This window comes from Ranitomeya imitator, chromosome 5 (genome assembly GCF_032444005.1).
Source record: "Ranitomeya imitator isolate aRanImi1 chromosome 5, aRanImi1.pri, whole genome shotgun sequence".
NCBI lineage: Eukaryota > Metazoa > Chordata > Amphibia > Anura > Dendrobatidae > Ranitomeya > Ranitomeya imitator.
In genome coordinates this window covers 625,696,526-625,721,563 of record NC_091286.1, presented here as the reverse complement: position 1 = coordinate 625,721,563, position 25,038 = coordinate 625,696,526, and the positions used below count along the sequence as shown (strand labels likewise).

The window sequence follows — 25,038 nt, the reverse complement described above, 5'->3', positions numbered from 1 at the left end:
GGGAAGTCACATTTATTTATTGGGTCGTTCCCATTTTCATGGATGGATATTGTCGGATAGTGCTTCTAAAAACACACACTTTTGATATTTATTTCTTATTAAAAATTGTCAGCTATTCTTGAGATACCAACAATTTTCTTATTTTGTTTAGATCTCATTTCCTAGGAGAGCGACCACCACTGCTGTATAGCTTGTAAACCCTGCGCTGAAGCTGGCCAGGATTAGGAGGTAACAGCGCCCTCCAGCGATCCAGACCAGTTTCAAAGCAGTGCTTACAAGCTGAATAAAAAAGAGCTTGTAAACACTGTGCATGCTCCACTGTCTGGCAGTGGTGGTCGGTCTCCAAGGCAACAAATGTCTCCAAATGTTAATATCTTGAGAAGAGTTAAAAATTGTAATAAACAGTAAATTGCAAAATTGCTTGTCTTTACAGGCACTATCTGACAAAACCCTATTTATGAAGATGGGACTAACCCTTTAAGCACTCTTAAACTAATGGTTGGTGATGGCTGAGCATAATGATGGGGTATTTGCATATTTCGGGTCATTCATTGCCTTTGGAGAGTGTGCATCATGTATTGCAGACTACATCGCAGTTAGTACTAATTAGTCACAGATTGTACTACACAGTTACATATATAATATTTATTTTATTATAGGTGGTCACAGTCCACCAGGCACAGGGTCATGATATAATTTACAAATATGACATGCTGCTGAGTGATGTCTTCTTCATATAGCTCTGGTTTCATGCAGTTTCCTTTTTGATGCTGATTAAGGCTGTGTTCACACGTTGTGTTTTTTTTTATGCGTTTTTTCCGGAAACCAAAATCTGCTCTCTTGACAGTAAAAAAAAAAAAGCTGCTTACAAAAAAGCATGTTTTCCTGCATTTTGTTGGTGCAGATGTGTCATTTATTTAGAGTACATGTTTAATAAAGCTAGTTTCATTCACCCAAATTTTTTTTTGCGCGTTCTAAGGTGAAAAAATGCTTTAGAAACAAGATTTATGAAATCTTATAGCTTTTGATGGTACTGTAAAAAGCAGGTTTTAATTTTCATTAAAGAAAAACCACAATGTGTGAACATACCCTTAAAGGACATGTCTTGAGGAAAGACTAGGCAGCAATATCAGTACAGTGTTAAAGGGACGATGGTCACTAGGGAATTCACTATGGTGTGTTCCGTGTCTTGCATAGACAGCATCTAACACTACGACCCAAAGTCTAAGCTGGTCAGGTCAATCTTGAAGGAGACGTACGGGTAATACTCTTGGTTGTTCAGTTGTAAGCCAGGAATATCCATATTTACCTACGATAACAAGCAAATTATAGTCAGTACAAGTTATGGAGAAACTGTACAGAAACTCCAGTGGACGCATGAAATCGGTCTCGACAGCCAACATTCGGTACCACAAACAGGGGAGATGACTTAGCAAATCTTCTGTGTCGCCTAAAGTGATCTTCCACCCTGGGACTGAAAAGTGACTTACATTTTTCATGTATAATTACCATAGCTGGTGTCCTCCATTTGCCTCCCGCAGCTTCCTCTGCAAAAATCGGAGGTCCATTTCTCCTACTCACAAGATAGTGGCATGGGGGGCGCACTGGTAAGTCTAAGCCACGCCTTCCCCGTCATGACTGCTGTGCGATAGGACAGGTCAGAGAGGCGTGGCTTAGACTTACCGCTGCACTCCCCGCGCCACTGCTATCTTGTGAGTAAGAGAAATGAACCTCTGACTTATTAAAAAGTCACATTTTATAAATCGGTTGAAAACATCTGTAAACTCCATGCCTACAGTCGGTGCACCCTTACTCATTAGACCGTTGGCTGAACCGGTCGATATCAGTGGGTTCATTACTCTAATGTATATGGTGGCCTTAAAAAAGGCTAAGAAGATTTGCGGTTGTCGCCATATGACACCATTTTGGGGGACGTGCTCAAGAGAAAAGGGAGGTTCAAAGGGGATAAACCCTTTAAGGCAACAAAACCAGAAAACGTGGCGTTTTATTGGTGCCTTCTACTTACATCCTTCATGTTGGCAGCCGCTGCCTCATCCAGGTGTCGGAAAACGGCGTTCAACACGTCTCGTAATCTTTTCATGGACTTCTTGTTGGGCTGTAGAATTACTGCCTGGAAGTTCACCGGCAAGCCATACCTACGATAACAAGATTACCAACCGTAAGTTACAAACTTTATGGGCAATCTTTCAAGGGGCTGCCATGGGGGGCTTGATAACCCCTTTTACAGAAATGTGCCCCACTATGCGCCTTACACCAGGGGTGTCAAACTGCATTCCTCGAGGGCTGCAAACAGGTCATGTTTTCAGGATTTCCTTGTACTGCACAGGTGATAATTTAATCACCAACTCATTATTTGTGTAGGGGATTAAATTATCACCTGTGCAGTACAAGGAAATCCTGAAAACATGACCTGTTTGCAGCCCTCGAGGAATGCAGATTGACACCCCTGCCTTACACTATGCATGTGAATCTCCCTGCTCAGATCTTCCCCCAACATCTCAATAAATGAAGCACATGGGCTCTCTGAAGCACAGTTGCTCACAGCAAATACATAGGCCTGCGCTCTGAGACACAATCCTTCATCCTGAGCCAAGTAGGGAGAAATCACATGATCAGCGAAGGGACCAAGTAACACAAAGCCCTGGTAAGAACGGCGGGTCCACCATGAGTATGTATATATATATATATATCACTACAAAAATCACACAACACCAACATAAGTAATTAAATAGGAACCTCTTTAATTAAAGTGTCTAACCTACTGGTACCGCAGGAACCCAGGTAACATTTCAGCCATAAAAACTGTATCCCCAAAAATTTTTACAAAATTTGACAATATTGTGTCAGAGAGTACTGGATGCAAATGCTGCAGACTGCGCTCTGTGCAGCAGCATTATCCATGCCACAGGCAATGTGAAAATTGTCTGATTTTCACCCAGAAAAAAAGCACAATTTTTCATCCACATGGTTCATTTTTATATATCGGCAGTATAAAAATTAGCAAGACCAAATAGTTTCCCATGTTAACACTGGATGCTATACAGTGGCCGCGAATGGGATATTTTTTTATTTTTATTTGAGCAACCCATAGGCTTGATGGTCGAGTTTCAGCCGAAACACGAAAAAAAACCTACTCTGAGCAGTCCTGCTGCGTAACATTGGTCTGTGCAAGATCAGTTTTTTTCACACAGACCAAAAACGCACAGTCATGTGAATGTAGCCTTAAAGAAAGTTTCTCTCCACCCAGGAGCAATATTCCTACATACAATCAGTACTACAAGGTCCTCACCTTAAAACAGACTCCACGAAAACTCGCAAGGCTTTCACATGAATCCAGGCAATGAACGCTTCACTGAAGTTTACTTTTAACCAGCGCAGCAGAGGCCCCTGTAGGTCAGAGCAGTAGAGGTAAAGATCAGCTTCCTACAGGTTAGTACAGGACATTATGATGACAAATGTTCTGAATTTTTTAATTATCGTTAGAGATGCAACAACTCAAATAAAAAAAAAAATAAGATGATTCCTGGCCTTTGTTGGCGCATCATCAGTTTTGTGTGTGAAGGAGGCTGGCTGATTGCTCATTTTAATCTCTGTTTATGCATGGATTGAGACAAAGAAGGGAGCTGGCTTATCAGCCAGCCCCCTTCACACACCACATTAGGCAAATGTCTATATATGAAATGCTGTCCAGTATGGAGCACAAGCCAGAAGTCAAGCTTCTTTTATCTTGGACCAGGGTGAATCACTTTAGGACAGGGTACAATTAACATTTATTAGAAACCCATATAACTTGCTTTTTTAGGCACATTTTACCCCTTAAAGGGGTTAACCGGGACTATTTCTTTTTACTATGGACCTAAAAACTAATAGGCAGGTAGTTACCTACCTACCTGTCTGTCTGACAACCTACCTGTCTGAAGTGCCCGCTGCTGATCTTCCCTGGCACAGGGTGGTCACAGACCACTCTTGCTAGCGATTCAGTGGCTTCTGCCGACGTCATGTCGACAGAGCTAAACCAGTCTGCCCTAAGGTGTGGTTATGAGGCACGTTCTCATGGTCAGTAATCGGCAGCGCTTTAGACACAGCACATGTCCGCTCTGTCCAAAGCACTGCCGGCTTTTGTACGCGCGGTGATTCCGCATGTGTTCACCGAACCGTGCGGAATCACCGCATCCTATACATAGAATGGTGCTATTTGTCTTGCCGAGACTGAGCGTTTCTGAAAGATAAATAGACATGCTGCGGTCTGGAAAGACGCGCCGCATGTCTGTCTCCGCAGGGATGCCGAAGGCGTCCTTGCACGCATAGTGGAGATGGGATTTCTTCAGGCACGAGATGATGAGGGGTATTCTCTCATGATTAAGTATGTGATATTTGGTGCCTGTCTTACACCCATGTATGTGGTTCGCCCCCGTAGGGCAGTGGGGTACTCGGTACCGGGTCCTTCGGTTCTCAAGGGGGATGTCACAGTGGCTGACCCGGTCCGTGGCACTCGGGAGGTCCGTTGTAAAAGGGAAAGGTCTTTAAAGGGGAAATGTTTGTGACGCCACCTGTGGTATTCGGTCAGGGTGACCGATGCTGCTTAGGGGTCCGCTGGGGTGATGGTTATGGCAGCTAGATGGTATACCTTCCCACAGGTGAAGTGTGTCCCCAGGGCTTCCCAGAGTGTAGATGATGGATGGTGGATGGTGTGAGGCGCAGTGAAGAACGAGGACACAAGGTTGCAGTCTGTTTACCTTTACTGAAGACTTCAGCATTCACAGTCCAGAGCACCAGATCACAGGGTAGGCAGAGTGCGACCGGTTTGGAGGCAAATCCAGAGTCCCCTTATCCAGGTGGAAGTCAGTAGCCTTCCTCTAGCGCCTGGGTGTTGTAGTCCCTTCCTGCTGAGCTTCTCATAATGTCCTCACAACTGTTGTAGATGTTCTAGATGTTATGTCTCTCTCTGTCCCCCAGATGGATAGGAACAAACCCGTATGACTGGTGGCCTGAGGCTTTTTACAGGGACTCTAGCACGCTCCGGCCTCTCGTGGGTGCCACCTTGCCTCCTGGGTATAGGGTGGACAGGTAATGTGGAATTAGCTGTCCTGCCAGTCTCTGGAGCAAGGCATAGAATCTGTTGCTCCCTCGGTATTCCGGCTACCGGATCCTGCGCTTTAGAAGGAGGCAGCCTGTGCAGGGCAGAACTCCTTCCGGTTTCCTCTCCTTTTGCTAAGACTTCGTTTCTCACCCTCTACAATACAGTTCGCTGTTTGTGTCTCCTTCTTAGGATGCTGCTGCACGTGGGGCAGGCGCAGCTCCGTGGCCTTCTGTCTAGGCCTCTGACAGGATCCCACCCCTGTCAGGGACCAACTACCTGAGCGGAGCTCAGGCAGCAGCTAACTGGGTGAAGCCCAGTCAGCTTCTATGTCTAACTTCCTGTCCAGACCACCAGTTTTACCTTGTGAAGAGTGCCCTAATAAAAAGGAGCATAGCTCCCCCTGGTGGACTGGAGTGTGAAATGTGTTGTGTGTTGGTGTTACCTGGTAAATAGATCACCATTATTGCCTTCAAACGTAACATCACTCCCCTCTAGAGGAGAATGATATTACTGCAAAGACCAGGACCCTGGGGCGCTGCATATGTTTAGGGCAAGGTTAGACTTCCCATACAACATCAATGAGCAATGAAAAATGATGTAACGATGTAATGATTCCTCTATGATGTAACCTTGTAATCGGGGCGGACATACCGCCGGTGCAGCTGCATCGGGGCCTGAAGGTGAAGGGGGACCCCTGCAGGCAGGGCCGTATTGCCCATAGCAGCAGAGTATGCAGCCATTATGGGAGCACTTAGTTAAGATTATGGGCGGGAGTGAGAGGAGCCCGGTGTCCTCCTGCATTGGGCCTCTCTCATTCCCTCCCATAATCCTGCGAATACCCAGAGCCGGGGAGAGAGCGGCGCGCAGAGTGCAGGAGTTCAAAAAGGGGGCATGTCATGTAGGGAGAGACGCTTTCCCCAGCAGACTGAGGAGAGCGCTCACTGGCTGCCGTCTGTCCTCCTGCATGGCGGGTCCCAATGGTGAGTATACAGGGGACAACAGTGGACGAAGAGCAGGACTTACTGTGGGTCCTCTGCTCCCTCCACTGTTCTATCCCCAGCCGGCTGCAGCATCTCAGAGAAGAGGCCAGGGGAGGAGGCTCACTGCACGGGACAGCATGGCGGCTGCAGGGGGTGGATAACAGTCCTCTCTACAGCGATCTTTATCAAAGCTTTGATAGACATCGCTCTTGCGATCGAAAGGCGTCGCCTGCTGTTTCTGTGTGCACATGGTGCGGTCTTGGAGCATGCCTTTTGTCATTTCTAATTGATGAAATAAATTTTGAAGATTTTATCTAAGGAGCTGGAACAAAAACCTTTTTTTTCTATGTATGTGTGTATCTATGTGTGTATATACGGTATATATATATGTATATGAGTGTACGGTATGCGTATATTATATGTGTATATAAGTGTGTGTTTATGTATGTACGGTATATGTGTGTGAATGTATGTACGGTGTATGCGTGTATGTATGTACGGTATACAATATGTGATCCATTGGATCATGGATACCTTGCTGATCACTGGGGATTCGACCACTGGGCCCTCCAGAGATTCTGAGAACAAGGGTCCGCAGTCTCGTCCTACATGGATCAGAGTTGTGTGTGCTCGGCCTCTGCTCTCCATTATCCATAGAGCTTGTGAGCGCTGCGCTCGGCTATTTTCATCAGTTCCATAGACTATGGATAGAGCAGATACCAAATGATACAGATACCAGACATATAGTGTAATATAATGTACACATGGTTGAGCTCTGCCGGTTCCAGCAGTTATCACATAACCACGAGGATGTGCTTTGCCCACTTGCTGTGATGTGCCAACTACAGTGTCAGCCGCATCTGCAGTGTTCTGTTCACTAACACAGCGGACACTAGTTGTCACCTGACTGCCAGTATGACTGGGCTGGAACCAGCAGATCTGAATGCTAATGGATATATATATTACACACACATACAGTATATATATCTCCATCTCAGTGAAAAAATATAAATATATATATTTTTAGAGGTGTGGGGGCCAAATAGAACTTTTGCTATGGGGCCCTGTGGTTGCTATGTACGTCCCTGCTTGCAGGGCAGTAATAATGAGGGCAATCTGCCTTGTTTCTCGGAGCCTGAGGTTCCAGGGGTCCCATTGCCAAATTCCCCTTGTAAGGGGGTCACGGTATCTGTACTGAACCCCTAGGCGTTTCCCGGTGTATAGGTTGCAAAGCGTATATATATATATCTATGTTTACATACGGTTGTCAATGTATGTTATGTAGTGAAAGCGTATTGTTGGTAATAGACCACTAGATGGAGGCATTTTTGAGTATCTAGTTTAGCACGGTAGTTCACCAGTGTGAATAGTTAATTGTAAGAGGGGTCACTATGATAAGGGGAAGGGAGCTTCCTGGTTAGAGGGAATAGGGGCCTGGGCGCCCATAGAGCTCGGGTGAGCTTATAGCCCGAGCAGCTTAGATACCCTGCAACGTTCTGTTTAAGAGAGGAGCCCAGCCATCCAGAACCAGGGGATTAGTTTAGCCCCAGCAACAGTAGTGTCAGCAGCTTCAGGAGCTAGAGCCGCAGTGAAAGGACATGGCAGGAAACATGGGCAGGTCACTCGCCATGTGGCAGGTGATCGCATGGGCAGATACCCTCAGATCTGGTGCGAAACGGTTGGGGGAACATCTCGAAAGCAGAGAATCTGGACAGGGAGGACGCTGAGACACCGTGTGATACAGTAGGACCCGGTCTCGAGCCGTGTGACAAGGAGAGGAGTGAAGGGAAAGCTGAAGTGACGTGTAATGTGAACCCTAATGTTACCGCTGTAACGGATCTGGAAATGCTGTGAAGAAGTGAGAGTAAAGTTTTGTGTTTTGAGTTGCACCTTGCCTGTGTCTCTGCGTATTTGCAAGCGATCAACGAAGATCTTGGGGGACACAGGAGAGGCCCTGTCGGCGCAGAAAATAGAGAGGCAAGTAAGTTGCCAGGGAAACGTGATTTTTATGTGAAGGGAGGACAGGGCACACAAAACCCGATAAGCTCAGCCACGACTATGGCCCTGGCCGACCTTTACACCCTCATCATAAGCAGCGTACCCGGCAGGGAGGGTGGCCCAGACACATTTCTTGCACAGGGGCCCCGAGCTGTTAGTGCCCGCCCCTGCTTGTAATGATGTATGATCTTCAATAAAACAAGTAAAAAAAAAGAACTGTCCAAACCGTAGGCTGCTGGCATTAAGACTCACATACTGCTGCTTCTTATCTGCCTCCAGTTTAATGATCTCATCTTTTTCAGACTGCAGCTCTTTCTCGTTGAAGTAAAACTCCCGCACTATGAACCTAAAGACAGAAAATATGATCAGTACAGTTAGGCAACAGTTAAAGAGGTTGCCCACTAGTTTTTCATTGAAGACCCATCCTTAGGTCATCACATGCGGGGATAGCCTGTTTGTTAGACTATCCCCGCATGTGTTGCGGTTGTCAGACAGCGGAGAGACCTGAAGCTGCGGTGACTAGAGCATTTTTTCGAGCACGCCAAAAATACAGGATTAGGACACACCGGATAACACGTTAACCAAGCTCGCTCATCACTAATGCCAAACTCTTACCTGTTCTCCCGAGCCTTAGCTTTAAATTCATCAATCACTTTTCTGAAGAGGGTGACGGTAAACAAGCCTCCTTCTGCGTCCTCCGCAATCATCCTGCACGGAAGCACACAGACGGCGGAATGAACAGCGGCGCCCAGTTTCTGATGACCTGAGGTCGTACCGCCTGTGCCCATTTTGTCTCTACAGCCAATGGTGTCACTAATCATTATCCCGATATGAATTGGTCGCTTCTTCCCACTGTGTGCACTGTCTGATCTCCTCCTAAGGAACTCATCGTCATGGAGGATCCCTCACTGGGAAGATCACCAGTAATCCTCCACAGAAATTACTCAAAGGGCTCGTGCACATGATCGATTTTCTCGCACAAGTGCTATCTATGGTTTTCATGGACTTTCAGACTGAAGAAGGTGGAGACACTTTTTTATTTTCCCTCCACATCGGAGAAAAACTGATACCACTCTCGGACCCTTTTTGAGGGGAGGAGAAAACGGTCGTGTGACCCTACCCAAATAGTAACTAAAGTTTCATGGTTTTCTATTTATATGTTTGTCCAGTATGAAACGTTGCACATCACTTTATTAGGGGATTTGTCTTCATTCTTGCAACAACAAAAAATTGCATGTATATGGCCTGCAAACCCCTGCTTTTTCCCTAGTTTATTTCCTGCCTTCAGCTGCAGAAAGTACTTATTAGGAGTACAGATGATGGCAGTGATGGGTCAGCTCGGCTTGTGTCTCATTAACTATGGGAATAAGCAGCTTCAGGATATTGTTCTGATAAGCAGAACAGTCAAAGGAGGAGACAGAGGCCGACTCCATCACTGCCATCATCTGTACTCCTAATGAGAACCTTCTGATATCAACGCAGCTAAAGGCAGGAACATAAACTTGGGGAAAAGTCGAGGCTTGGAAGCCACTTACATGAATGAAGACAGACACCTAATAAAGTGATGCTTAGTATTTGAACATCTTCCTAATGAGGGATTCTTGGTGACTATTCATTTCTGTGGAGGATCTCACAAAACAAATCCAACCGAATTACCTTTTCATGGCATCAGATATACTCTCAGGCCCAACGAGATTTCAACATGGCAAAAGGATCGACCCATGCCATGATGTAACTGTGCATTCATGGCTAATTAGAAAACTCAGCGGAAATAAAATTTTATGAATAGTTGTATGTATCACCAGATTATCGAATTGGTAAAGTTTCCCCCTGTTAAGAGCTTAAGCGTAACCATCATTTTAACTTGTATTTCATAAACCATTAGCACACATGAAATTAAGCAACTTTGTAATGTATCTTATCAGAGAAATGTGCTTCTTTTTCCTCCAGGACTGATCTTCTAGTCTCAATTCATGGATGAAATCTGTATTCAATGAAGACAGATTTCCCCATTACTGAGACAAAAAAATAACAGTTGCTGCTTATAAGACTCTATGAAGGGGGAGGAGAATGAGGGAGGAGCTAGCGGAACCCAGACATTCTCCATAGAACTTTATGAACACAAACGGTCACCTCCTATCTCAGTAATGAGAAAGTCTCTAGTCACTGAATACAGATTTTCCCCGTGAATTGAGAATTTTGACAAAGAATAATTAGTCCTGGAGGAGAGTGGAGTGGATTTCTCAAATAAAATATATTACAAAATTTCCTATTTTCACATGTACTATTAATTTAATGAAAAAAAAAACTATGGTTACTTCTTATGAGCCATGCTATGCTTCCCTGAGAAATTAAATATACAGATAGCCTGTTCACAGAGGAAGAGAACACCAACTCTAGTGCCACCTGTTAGAAGTAACGATCCTAGAAGTCAATATCGACCTTTTAAAGGGCCACATGATTTAGGATATGACGCCAAAACAAAAACTCCATTTTTACATACAGCTGTTTCAGGATTTTTTACGCTCATCAGTGCAAAGTAGAAGACTGGCTGGCAGGGTGGGAGGCGTTTGAAATGGGGACTAAGAGATAAAGTTTCTCCTTCTGGAGAGCGCCAAGTTGATGTGGAGAAACTTAGGTCATGCAATGCTATCCTTGAAAGTTGGAGGCCTGATTCAACATTTGTGATTTTTTTTAAGTTACTTTTTCTTTTTTTTGTCTTTATTGATGTTTTTGCTCAAAATTCTTCAAAATGGTGCACCCGGTTTATATATTTAGAGCAACATAAAAAAATGCTGTTTAGCTTTGTCTTCAACCTATTTTGTGACCTTTAGCGAGAAACATTTTATGTTCCTCTATAAAATATCGCAAAATTTCAGGTGTTCATGAAATCACTCCAGAGCGAGACTCGAGTTCGCTTGCATCAAATTTTGTGACTTTTCGAAAAGATGCAAATGATGGATCATTAAAAAAATATTTGGAAACACTAAACTCTGTCCATAGTGGCAAACTAGTAACAAAATAGGCCAATAAACATATATATACGGTATATATATATATATATATATATATATATACACGGTATACATATATATATAAAATAAATTTAAAAAAAGACGCAAATAAAAACATGTGAAAAAATCCAAAAACGTGGTGCAAATGCAATAATTTACTAAGCCCTAAATATGCAAATAGCCTCTTCACAGAAAAAAAGAACAAGATCTATCACCTGGGGAACTCCTTATTCCCACTGTCAATAGCTTCCCACCCAGCCAACCAGTTCTCCTTCTTAAGGCCGGATACACGCTTGTGTATTTCAGTGTCCGTAATTTCCGGACTGACCATGGGTTGACTTGAACTCGCAACCTCTTAAACATATATAAGGCTGTAAATTGGGGTTGGAAGATCTAATACCAGATCTGGCATTGGGGTCGATATACGGACAGTGAAGTCCACTCATGTGAACCTGGTCTTACACCAAAACAGCTGCATGAAAATGGAGGTTATGCCTATGTATCCCAAATGTATCCCTATGCCTATGTATCCCAAATCATGTGGCAAGACTCTTTAATTGGTTGATATTCACTTCCAGGATTGGCACTAGAGGCGATGTCTTTTCCTCTGGGATCAAACTATTTACGGTACATGTCACCAGATTAGATTGGTGCAAAAATTTTGGGCAAAACTCACAACCAAATTCCTCCCAGCACTCCAGTCTTACGCTCGTGTTCGCCAATAGTCTAATGAGTATGGGGGCGCTGGCCAACAGATTGCCCGGGAAGATGTCCAATTTCAGATCACCTTCTACTCCCAGAGATAAGACGCAACGCAGAGATGTCAATTGACGGCTTTTTCATAGAGAGCACAGGAGTGTTTGGCCGAATGAGTCCTCTGGTGCATGGAAGAGTCAGCCAAGATGGCAGTTGGCCGAACGATCTGCTGAAGAATCGTTCGGCCGACAGAAATTTGATGTGTATGGCCGGCTTTACAGTCTACCCGGAAACAGAGTATACATTTCTCAAATCCCAAGTCCTCCTACTGTGTCTTTAACCATTATACCCACTGATTCTTACTTGGTTGACCGAGGTACAACCATATCGGCCAGAGATTCGTAGGTCTTCTGCCAAGCATTATAGCCGGTCCTGTAAGTGAAAAGTTACAGAATTTGTAAGAATAAGATGCAGCATGTTCTCATTCATCACCATCATTCATTTGGTATTAGTAAAACTTACAAAGCCTCCAAGATCGCCATAACTAAGTTTTTGGGACCTTACGAGGCTCTGCACACCAATGGAATGATTGCATAGTATCCAACAAATAACACTTATTTTATAAAGGTGAGCCATGCGGATCAAGGCAAAACAGCTTCATCTCGAATTTTACAAAAATTTTAGACTCCATTCACTCCAAATTATTTGTGATTCACTGTGTGCAAATTCAGTCCCCATTTGGATGGACTGTCAAGGGCTGTGAAAGGGGTTAAAAGAGAAAAACAAAATAGTAAACTCACCTTGCTGCTCACCTGTCCCACCACCGTTTCTCCCCGCCAGATCCTTTGCTGGCTTCATCTGGCTCCAGACTTTACAGGTCTTCATAGCAGGCGATCTCCTCATCTGTATGTTCCTTCTCTTTGCACAAGTGCGTCCTGCGCTGAGTAGGTTGTGAGCTACTAAATAGACATCGGGTGATGCACGTCATGATTTTGTGATGTCATGACATGTGGCAATGGGGCATACTGAGCGTTGGAAGCGTAGGTACAAAGTGAAGGGAGATGTAGAAGAAGACATCACCTCCTGTGAAGACAAGAGCCGGGGGAGACAGTGGAGTTCTGGGCAGGGAGCTGAAGCGAGACAGCTGAGCGTCGATCTGAGTACACTATTCGTCTACCCCTTAAATACCCTTTTAGTGAGATTAATAATACAAGATTTTAAAAATAGTCAAAAACTATTTTTTTTTTTTTTAAATAATCAAAAATACAAAAATGTAAACTCCTCTTCCTTATCCCATTTATCTCTTAAAAACTCTAAATTAACATATTGCTGCATGTCGGAACTCTCAAAATATCATATTACAATTAAATTATAAAAAAAAAATCAATGTTATTTGTTCCACATTGTAAATTCTATATGAAAATAAAACTGCCAGAATTGCTGTTTTTTGAATACGACACCTAAAACAAAATTAACTAGTAACGTCATCATAAGGTCTTATGTACCAGAAAACGGTTGCAATAACAATTTTCTTGTTTCCTGCAAGAATCAAGCCCTCACACAGCTATGTCATTGAAAAAGTAAATGAATAAGGCAACACAAAACATTTTTTTTAACGATAGTAAAACATGAAAAAAAAACAACTATATATGATTTTCTGATAACTGTATATCCCCAAAGAATAAAGTTCTGCATATAATTTTTACTACATGGTAAAATCTGTATTGGTAATAAAAAAAATTGAAATCTTGCAATTCTCACACTGGCCACTGGGTTTTTGTTTTTTATTCTAACTTCCTGTTGTTTCAGGAAACAATACATGTACATTAGTACGCTAGCCACAATGGTCAGACCCTGACCCTAAATTTTGTATTCAAGCATATCATGAGCGTGTGCAAAGGTAATTGTGAAGGGACATGGAGAAGGGTCAGCGGTGACATCGCCTATTGTGATGAGTAGATGCTTTGTTATCAGCTATACATAGGGATGATACCTGTCATTGTAATCCTGACTCTGATGATAGTGCACCTGCTGAAAACTCTTCCTGAAAGGACAGGAAGTAGGAGTCTAAAAAGTCCCAGTGACCCTCAAAAAAAAACACATAAAAAAATGCAAAAGTCTTGGAATCCACTTGAAAATAGGTGAGGCGGAAAAGAGTTCCCACTGAGTAACAGCAAGCAGAGATCTTGAAAACCGTAATGAATTGACACAGTGAATATATTAGAATATTGAACATGCACTGTCGTCATAGTGAGCCAATCAGAGAAGACGGAGAGGCAGGAGGAGGGAACGAGCAGCAGCTTGAACCAATGATGAGCCAGTGGGTGTGTCTCAGACCACCTCAGTCTCCCTGTAGACACTGATAGAGGAGCAGTAGTCACAGATCACAGCTCTGCTTTAATGAGGTTGATCAAGTATAGGTGTAGGTCCTGACTATTTATACTACTTACTTTGGGACGACCACCAGAAGTGTTATGAGATATTCGGAGTTCAGAACAAAGTCTTCTTTATTTACAATGTCAGCTAAGGTTCTCGTCAGTAAATTGCCCCTGTGGAATAAAGGAGACATCTATTACTAGTATCTAGAAAATCAGAAAATTAAAGGGATTGTCTGGGTGCATAGAAAGTTGTTTTTTTTTTTTTTTTAAATGGAAATTAATGAAACTTACAAATCTACTTTAATAATGAAATCTACACAACTGATTCCATTTTAGTGTCAGTTTTAATACCCCCGGACATTTCCTCATTCGTTCTCGGACATAGGAAAGAGCATCTGACCTCTGATGAAGGACGGCTGTCTGTCTACGTAGTTTAATTAGTTAAGCCACCTTCCCTCTTTCTCCATCGCAGCTGATGAGAAGTCAGAGAACAGGGGCTGGCTTTTCTAATAAACTTAGCCAGCCCCCCTACCACATCACCAACACAGGGAGGCGAAAAAAGCTCTTCCTACAAATTGTCACATGAAAAACTCAATCTCAAGTATTGGGGGCTAACTTAAGAGGGAATCTGTCAGCAGGCTTTGCTACCCCATCTAAGAGCAGCTTAATGTAGGGACAGAGACCCGGATTCCTGCAGTGTATCACTTACTGGGCTACTAGCTGTCAATATATTGATAAAATCACAGTTTTCTCTGCTGCAGTTCTACCAGTTCTATGAATGCTGAGCCCACCCACACCACTGATTGGCAGAAAGCGTCCAATCAGTGATGAGGGTGTGGTAGGACTATCTGGCGGACGGGTTACTAGTCCTCTAATGATAATCTCCTGCGACAAAACAGTGATTTTATCAAAACTACACTGAGAAGCCCAGGAAGTGACACATCGCTGGAATCAGGGTCTCTGTCTCTACATTATGTTGCTCTCAGATTAGGTGATAAACACCTGGTAGCAGATTTGCTTTAAGACCCTCATACACTTGAGAAAAAAGTCTGTAATATATTTACATTATATATATATTTATAGTGTGGGCCCATGGAACTCTATAGGCAAAGTACTGTGGATCCATGCAGCACAGATCAGTAATGCAGCCATGTGCATGAGGCCTAATACTCGTACTATTATCAACAGATCTCCTATAGAAATGCAAAGTCACTCACATAAATCTCTATACATACACAGTTTTCCTCTCCAGACTCTGCAGATTGCCCTTAATATTGTTATATGTAAGTGCTCTTGACTTCAGATCTGTGTCTATTTGTGACATTTGCTGGAAAAAAAAGGTGAGAAATTAAAATACATTCAGGTCAATGGGCCCATCTCCATTATTTCCCCTAAAATTTACACTAAACTTAAAGGTAATGTATTGTCAGAAAATGTTGTTCTATTGTTTAAGTCAAGTTTTTGTGTTTAATGTTTTTTTGTTTTTTTGCAAATATAGGGGGCTTCCACGTTATTGATAGCACAAAGGCTCTAAAAAAGCGCTATGGCTCCTCACCCCCCAAAAGAAATCCAGCTCCCAAATCCAAATGACCCTCCTCCCTTCTGAACTCCAGTGTGCCTAATCCATATTTAGTGTCCAGATGTTTGCCATTTCTGTAGCGATGAGAGCCCGACTGAATTTGCAGGTGCATGTCTCCAGAAGCAAGAACTGGGCACCACAACATACTGGTCACTACAATGCAAAATTGACTGGAATTGAGATGGGACGCCATGTTGCATTTGGAGAGCCACTGATGTGCCTAAACATTGAAACCCCCAAAAGTGACACAATTTTGGAAAGAAGACCCCCCTAAGGAACTTATCTAGATGTGTTCTGAGAGCTTTGAACCCCCAAGTGTTTCACTACAGTTTATAACGCAGAGACGTGAAAATAAAAATAATTTTTTTTCCACAAAAATTATTTTTTAGCCCCCAGTTTTGCATTTTCACAAGGGTAACAGGAGAAATTGGACCCCAAAAGTTGTTGTCCAATTTGTCCTGAGTATGCTGATACCCCATATGTGGGGGGAACCACCGTTTGGGCGCATAGCAGAGCTCGGAAGGGAAGGAGCGCCATTTGGAATGCAGACTTAGATGGAATGGTCTGTAGGCGTCACATTGTGTTTGCAGAGCCCCTAATGTACCTAAACAGTAGAAACCCCCCACAAGTGACCCCATATTGGAAACTAGACCCCCAAGGAACTTATCTAGATGTGTTGTGAGAACTTTGAACCCCCAATGTTTCACTACAGTTTATAATGCAGAGCCATGAAAATAAAAAATCATTTTTTTCCCCACAAAAATTTTTTTTAGCCCACCAAATTTTTATTTTCCCAAGGGTAACAAGAGAAATTGGACCCCAAAAGTTGTTGTACAATTTGTCCTGAGTACGCTGATACACCATATGTTGGGGTAAACCCCTGTTTGGGCACACGGGAGAGCTCGGAAGGGAAGGAGCACTGTTTTACTTTTTCAACGCAGAATTGGCTGGAATTGAGATCGGACGCCATGTCGCATTTGGAGAGCCCCTGATGTGCCTAAACAGTGGAAACCTCCAATTCTAACTGAAACCCTAATCGTAGCCCCAACCCTAACCCTAGCCACAACCCTAACCCTAGCCCTAACCCTACCCCTAACCATAGCCCTAACCCCAACCCTAACCCTAGCCCTAATCCTAACCTTAGCCCTAACCCTCGCCCTAGCCCTAACTCTAATGGGAAAATGGAAATAAATACATTTTTGTAATTTTATTATTTTTCCCTAACTAAGGGGGTGATGAAGGGGGGTTTGATATACCATTTATAGCGTTTTTTTAACAGATTTTTATGATTGGCTCACACTAAAAGACGCTTTTTATTGCAAAAAATAGTTTTTGCGTCTCCACTGTTTGGGCGCATGGCAGAGCTCGGAAAGGAAGGAGCGCCGTTTGACTTTTCAATGCAAAATTGACTGGAATTGAGATGGGACGCCATGTTGCGTTTGGAGAGCCACTGATGTGCCTAAACATTGAAAACCTCCAAAAGTAACACAATTTTGGAAAGTAGACTGTTATGATCAGGTGACCTTGGAGCAGCATGACAACTTTCACTGGAATAGGTGGTAACTATACTGACCGCAAACCCTGATCTTAACACTGCAACTAGAAGTAGCTGTGGGGTGTGCCTAACAAAACCTAGACACCTCAACACAGCCGGAGGACTAAATACCCCTATAGATGGAAATAGGAATTCTACCTTGCCTCAGAGCATAACCCCAAAGAATAGACAGCCCCCCACAAATAATGACTGTGAGTAGTAAAGGAAAAGACACACGCAGGCAGAAAACAGGATTTAGCAAATGAGGCCACAATAGCTAAATAGGAAAGGGTAGGACAGGATACTAAGCGGTCAGTATTACAAATCCTTCCAAAAATATCCACAGCAGAAAATACAAAAACTCCACCATCTAACTAAAGATGGGGAGCGTATATCTGCAACTCCAGAGAATCCAACAAGACCGAGAAAACACTGACACAGTCTAAGCTGGACAAGAGAAAAACAAATGAATAGCACAGAATATAAGCACACTGCATGTGTGCTACAGAAAAAGAAACAGACACTTATCTTTGCTGAATTGGCAGCTAAGCAGGAGAAGCCAGAAAGTGATCCAACACTTCCCAAGAAACATTGACAACTGGCAAGGACTAATGAATCCTGCACACCTAAATATCCCAGTCAGAACTGCAATCAGCAGAAACACCTGGCCAGGACTGCGACTCGGAGACAACTGCATTCCCACCTACAACCACTGGGGGGAACCCAAAAGCAGAATTCACAACAGTACCCCCCCCTTGAGGAGGGGTCACCGAACCCTCACCAGGGCCCCCAGGACGATCAGGATGAGCCAGATGAAAGGCACGGACCAAATCAGCAGCATGGACATCAGAGGCAAAAACTGTTGTGAATTCTGTTATCGAACTCCCTCCTGTGGTCATGAATGGTACTTCGGCGAGATCTGTCCATGGACTCCCTCTGGTGGCTGTGAGTGGTGCTGCTGCTTCTGAGGTTCCTTCCACAGGTGACGGAGTTTATTCGTTGGCTGGCTGCTCTATTTAACTCCACTCAGATCGTTACTCCATGCCAGCTGTCAATGTTCTTGTACTGGTTCAGTTCGCTCTTGGATCTTTCTGGTGACCTGTCTACTCCAGCAGAAGCTAAGTCCCTGCTAGTTATTATTTGTTCATTGTTTTCTGGTCCAGCTTGATATCATGATTTTGTTTTGCTAGCTGGAAGCTCTGGAATGCAGAGTGGCACCTCCGCACCGTGAGTCGGTGCGGAGGTCTTTTTGCACACTCTGCGTGGTCTTTTTTGTAGTTTTTTGTGCTGACCGCAAAGATACCTTTCCTATCCTCAGTCTGTTTAGTAAGTCGTAGTAGAAAAAACCGTGTGCACTACTGTGAGGATGGTGCCAAGGTAGGTTCCCACACCTTAGTGTAATATACAAAATCCATTTCTCCCTAGTTTCAAACGCCCGTTGAACCTTAAAGATTCTCTCGTAAGGGCAGACGTGGGGTCGTGTAAAGCCTCACCTCGCCAACAATTTCTACAAAATCCTCGTACGGGAACTTTCCCATGCCTCAACTGTGCGCAATGCCACAATGTCCGTAAGGGTTCTTCCTTTCACCATCCTCGTTCTGGCAAAACATTCCGTATCCCAGGGTATTTCACGTGTGCCTCATCATGGGTCGTATATCTGATCAAATGTCCCTGCGGACTCCTCTACGTGGGAGAAACCACGCAATCCATACGTGATCGCATCTCCAAACACAAATCCACGATCCGGTGCAAGAATCTTCTATTACCCATCCCGTCACACTTTAGCAATCAAGGCCATAGTGTTTCACAACTACAGTTCCAAGTCATTGAGCATATCCCCCCTAACAGACGGGGTGGTGACCGAGTGGCCCGTCTAAAACGTAGGGAGGCCTTTTGGATCCATACATTGGAGACCCTTCACCCACTGGGTCTTAATAGAGAGTATGATCTGGCATCATTTTTGTAATATTATGTGGTTCTCCCCTTTTCTTTTGGTAGCCCTATAGGCTCTATATGTTCATTTGGGTAGACACCACTTTGGGTCTCCCCCTTATACAACGTTAAGCCATACCACCATCTTAATATGTTTTACTCCCCGGTTCTACACTCGCACCTAACATGGCTATGATGCGAATAGACATATGCATATTTATCTGTATGTATTTGTATTTGTATGTCAGGTATTGATTATCTCTCTTTCTCCTTTATCATTAGAATCGGCTGTACTGAGGTCCGCTCATGTCACTCATCTATCGCACTGGAATGTGGTTACATTCCTCACTCTACTCCTCTATCTCTGGCTCGACTCAGCGCAGACACTAAGGAGATCCTCCACCCATCACTGGTTCTCCTTTTAGGCACCGCCTCCCCCTGTCTGTGAGACCTTGTTTATCCTCTTGCTTTAGGCGGAACCTTCCTCTCTGTGACTTTGTTTTGCCGGACTGTTACACTAGATCGTCACTTCCGCCGGACCTGTAGTGCGGCGCACACACGCCGCTGCTTCTCAGCGTGCCGCGTTGTCATGGCAGCGTGACGCACTTCCGGTTTCGCCGCACGCTTTCCTATTGGTCCATGAGCCCCTCCTCCTGCCTTTATACAGCGGTCTCTCATTCTTACGACTAGACCAGCGGTGGATACCGCGTCTAGCTCATGGCACAGCTCATCTCACCCGGAACAGGTAACTTCTTCTTCCAGCGGAGCACGACATCTCTCACATAGTCCTACAGTAGGCTCACCTTTCCCATCTCTCTTTTCTGCCCCCAGTAATTGGTCCTACATAGATTTCCCTACGGAGCTCTGGCACTAGGTATGACGCAAGTTAAATTTCTTTCACACTCCACCTGTAGGGCACTATTTTTATACCATCCATTGTGACCCTTTAGACGCTGCTTTACTCGTGTGCCTAGACACCTTGGTCTCTTTGACCCTACTTAAAGCTCAGTACGGTACGTGTCACACGGTTTTCTATAATTTTCCTGTGTACTTCCTACTCTTATACACGGAACATGATAGTGCCTCGATATTCTACATGGTTCTCTCTGGCGATTCTGTCGCTGTATCTACAGACCTGTACATATGATACCGATGCCGTTGTTCTAAATCTCTATACGTTATGTATATACTTTGTTTATTTATGTATTTATTTTGTTTTTTTTATTATTTGTATTATTATTTTCACTTGTAGTTACTGATGAAGGTCCGTGTGGTGGACCGAAACGTTTATTTGGTACTACAATAAATCTTTCACTTTGAGCATCAAGTTGAGTGCTAGGTTCTTTTTGTATATTACACTAAGGTGTGGGAACCTACCTTAGCACCATCCTCACAGTAGTGCACACGGTTTTTTCTACTACGTGTTATTCCCCATACGTGTAGCACACTGTCAGGTCATGTCTACATTTTTCTATAACGCAGAAGAGACCACGAATATCTTGGCACGTTCCACCTTTAACAGTGATTTCCTCAAAATTCCACCAAGGGAGATTAGGGGGAGAGATTTGGAACGGGAGCTCCGGCACTTTACCAACATTGAACTCCACTGTGCCACCCTCACCGAATACCTTAGAGCACAACGGATCCCTAGGGGTCTGCGGGTTCCATTACGTCCCACACTGTTCCGAGATTGTCCTGAATATTGTACTAAGTATGAACATATACTAAACAAATGTTCTTTTGACATTATCACCCTGACCATCGAGCACCTGCAGAAAGCGATCACCACAAGTTCCGAGGCCATCGAAACCATCGAGGCGCAGCTATCCTCATCAGGTTATCCAGAGGAACTCACGACCCTGAGAGACCAAATATCTAAAAACATTGAGAAACATCGTCGTGAGACGGAGGAAAGGAAGCGCATCAAATTCAACAGGGACACGGAAGACTACGAACGCCAGCAGGTGTATAGATGGCAAGACAGCTTCTTCTCTCGACGTATTCCAACCCGTCAGGCTCCTCGTACTTCCTTGGACTACTCCACGTCGGGCTCGGAACAGGAACAAGGTACCTCTGTCACCCTTCCGCCACGTTTTTTAGGCCAACAACAACGCTATCCTCGAAGAAGACAACGAGGCGGGGCCACGGACATAAGAAAGGATCCAGACCATGTGAGGATAACGAGATCCCAGGTAACATAGTAACATAGTAACATAGTTAGTAAGGCCGAAAAAAGACATTTGTCCATCCAGTTCAGCCTATATTCCATCATAATAAATCCCCAGATCTACGTCCTATAGTAACATAGTTAGTAAGGCCGAAAAAAGACATTTGTCCATCCAGTTCAGATGGACAAACCCACTGGTAATAAACATTTCGGACAGACTACTTGGGATAGCTGAATACAAGGTCCTTCAGAAGGGACTATCTTTCTGTCCCTCATACCAGTGTCACACGTTCGACCTTGAAATGGACTTACAACGGTTTTTCCGTTCCCTCAGACTTAAGGCCTTTTTCGCTACCTCCCCAGAGCCGGCCCCTACTTTACCCACACCCACTACATTGGATCATACGCTCTCCTCTCGTAGTTTGGGTTTATATACCAAGAGCCATTTTAGGCCCCCACATGGTTCACATGCCATGGAGTCGTTTATAGGCTTCGTACAAGATGCCTTTAAGTCATTACGTGAGGATAATAGAAGAGGTAGACTGCACTTCACCTCCAATCTCTCTAATACTGAACGTCAGGTCTTACATGGCCTACAAAATGACAAAAACCTGATTATCAAACCAGCGGATAAAGGAGGTGCCCTGGTCATCATGAATAAGTCGGATTACCTCCTTGAGATTAGACGACAGTTGGATAACCCTACCATTTACACTAAGTTACCACGTGACCCCACACCCGTCACTCGGCAACTTATTTCAGACACCCTCCTCAAATATACCGAGTTAGGGGTACTTGATGCCAAAACAAGCAACTTTCTTACCAATCCACATCCGATTACCCCAGTATTCTATACCATTCCTAAAATCCACAAGAACCTGGAAAAACCGCCGGGTAGACCGATAGTCGCCTCTACCGACTCCATTCTCTCCCCTCTGGCAGTATACCTTGAGAAAATTCTAACCCCTCTAATACGATTAGCTAAATCTTACATCTTAGACACAGGATCTTTCCTTAAAATCCTCAAAGACCTGGGACCCATTCCTCCAGGGTCAATTTTAGTCACCATGGATGTTAAAGACCTGTATACGTCTATTCCTCACATAGAGGGTATCAATTCGGTCCATAAGCTTCTCACTAAGTCCAATTTTTTACCTGATCAAATCAATTTATGCGTCGATTTACTAACCATTATCCTAACCAAAAATTTCTTCATGTTCCAGGACGACTTCTACTTACTGATCCGTGGGACCGCGATGGGCTCCAACGTAGCACCCCCATATGCAAATTGCTATATGGCCGATTTCTAGGAGAGCCACATATATTCTCATCCTCTATTCAGTAATAACGTGATTTTATGGAAACGCTATATCGATGACGTTTTCTGCATATGGGGGGGGGTACGTTGGAGGCCCTCGCCTCTTTCTTCGGCTGGCTCAACACAGCCTGGCCGGGCATCTCTTTTACTATGTCCCACGATGATACACGGATAAACTTCTTGGATACAATGGTTATCCTCCAGTCAGACGGCTCCATCTCCACCGATTTGTATACTAAAAGCACCGATCGGAATAGCCTGTTACATTTCACAAGCTTCCACCCTCCCGCTACAAAGAAATCGGTACCCAAGTCTCAGTTTCAGCGGGTGTCCAAAATTGTATCAGACGGAGACCTAAGGCCTCTCCGTCTTCAGGAGATGTCCACTAAATTTTCTGAACGGGGCTACCCATCATCAGTACTACAACAGGCCGTCGTACCTTCTCCTCCACGTCTAAACAGAGCCACCAACAGAATTCCATTTATACACACTTACCATCCATTCGCATATATCTTACACAGGTCTATCCGTCAAAATTGGCATCTACTATCTAAAGCTTATCCTCAGGTACCCGAATTTCAAAATCCATTTCTCCCTAGTTTCAAACGCCCGTTGAACCTTAGAGATTCTCTCGTAAGGGCAGACGTGGGGTCGTGTAAAGCCTCACCTCGCCAACAATTTCTACAAAATCCTCGTACGGGAACTTTCCCATGCCTCAACTGTGCGCAATGCCACAATGTCCTTAAGGGTTCTTCCTTTCACCATCCTCGTTCTGGCAAAACATTCCGTATCCCAGGTGCCTCATCATGGGTCGTATATCTGATCAAATGCTCCTGCGGACTCCTCTACGTGGGAGAAACCACGCAATCCATACGTGATCGCATCTCCAAACACAAATCCACGATCCCGTGGAAGAATCTTCTATTACCCATCCCGTCACACTTTAGCAATCAAGGCCATAGTGTTTCACAACTACAGTTCCAAGTCATTGAGCATATCCCCCCTAACAGACGGGGTGGTGACCGAGTGGCCCGTCTAAAACGTAGGGAGGCCTTTTGGATCCATACATTGGAGACCCTTCACCCACTGGGTCTTAATAGAGAGTATGATCTGGCATCATTTTTGTAATATTATGTGGTTCTCCCCTTTTCTTTTGGTAGCCCTATAGGCTCTATATGTTCATTTGGGTAGACACCACTTTGGGTCTCCCCCTTATACAACGTTAAGCCATACCACCATCTTAATATGTTTTACTCCCCGGTTCTACACTCGCACCTAACATGGCTATGATGCGAATAGACATATGCATATTTATCTGTATGTATTTGTATTTGTATGTCAGGTATTGATTATCTCTCTTTCTCCTTTATCATTAGAATCGGCTGTACTGAGGTCCGCTCATGTCACTCATCTATCGCACTGGAATGTGGTCACATTCCTCACTCTACTCCTCTATATCTGGCTCAACTCAGCGCAGACACTAAGGAGATCCTCCACCCATCACTGGTTCTCCTTTTAGGCACCGCCTCCCCCTGTCTGTGAGACCTTGTTTATCCTCTTGCTTTAGGCGGAACCTTCCTCTCTGTGACTTTGTTTTGCCGGACTGTTACACTAGATCGTCACTTCCGCCGGACCTGTAGTGCGGCGCACACACGCCGCTGCTTCTCAGCGCTGCCGCGTTGTCATGGCAGCGTGACGCACTTCCGGTTTCGCCGCACGCTTTCCTATTGGTCCATGAGCCCCTCCTCCTGCCTTTATACAGCGGTCTCTCATTCTTACGACTAGACCAGCGGTGGATACCGCGTCTAGCTCATGGCACAGCTCATCTCACCCGGAACAGGTAACTTCTTCTTCCAGCGGAGCACGACATCTCTCACATAGTCTTACAGTAGGCTCACCTTTCCCATCTCTCTTTTCTGCCCCCAGTAATTGGTCCTACATAGATTTCCCTACGGAGCTCTGGCACTAGGTATGACGCAAGTTAAATTTCTTTCACACTCCACCTGTAGGGCACTATTTTTATACCATCCATTGTGACCCTTTAGATGCTGCTTTACTCGTGTGCCTAGACACCTTGGTCTCTTTGACCCTACTTAAAGCTCAGTACGGTACGTGTCACACGGTTTTCTATAATTTTCCTGTGTACTTCCTACTCTTATACATGGAACATGATAGTGCCTCGATATTCTACATGGTTCTCTCTGGCGATTCTGTCGCTGTATCTACAGACCTGTACATATGATGCCGATACCGTTGTTCTAAATCTCTATACGTTATGTATATACTTTGTTTATTTATGTATTTATTATTTTTTTTTATTATTTGTATTATTATTTTCACT

At 44.2% G+C, this 25,038-nt stretch overlaps 1 protein-coding gene across 1 annotated transcript in view; it reads right to left on the bottom strand.

Moving 5' to 3' along the window:
* Window positions 1-630: 630 nt before the first annotated feature.
* ATP6V1C2 (ATPase H+ transporting V1 subunit C2) overlaps window positions 631-25,038 on the bottom strand; it is a 91,513-nt gene continuing 67,105 nt past the window's right edge. Inside the window, exons 6-13 of the mRNA XM_069728094.1 lie at window positions 15,403-15,494; window positions 14,240-14,338; window positions 12,153-12,221; window positions 8,695-8,787; window positions 8,332-8,425; window positions 3,311-3,408; window positions 2,027-2,156; window positions 631-1,309 (exon numbers count right to left, since the gene is read on the bottom strand). Coding sequence (XP_069584195.1) covers window positions 1,211-1,309; window positions 2,027-2,156; window positions 3,311-3,408; window positions 8,332-8,425; window positions 8,695-8,787; window positions 12,153-12,221; window positions 14,240-14,338; window positions 15,403-15,494 — 774 coding nt within the window. The 3' untranslated portion in view covers window positions 631-1,210. The remainder of the gene's footprint in view (window positions 1,310-2,026; window positions 2,157-3,310; window positions 3,409-8,331; window positions 8,426-8,694; window positions 8,788-12,152; window positions 12,222-14,239; window positions 14,339-15,402; window positions 15,495-25,038) is intronic.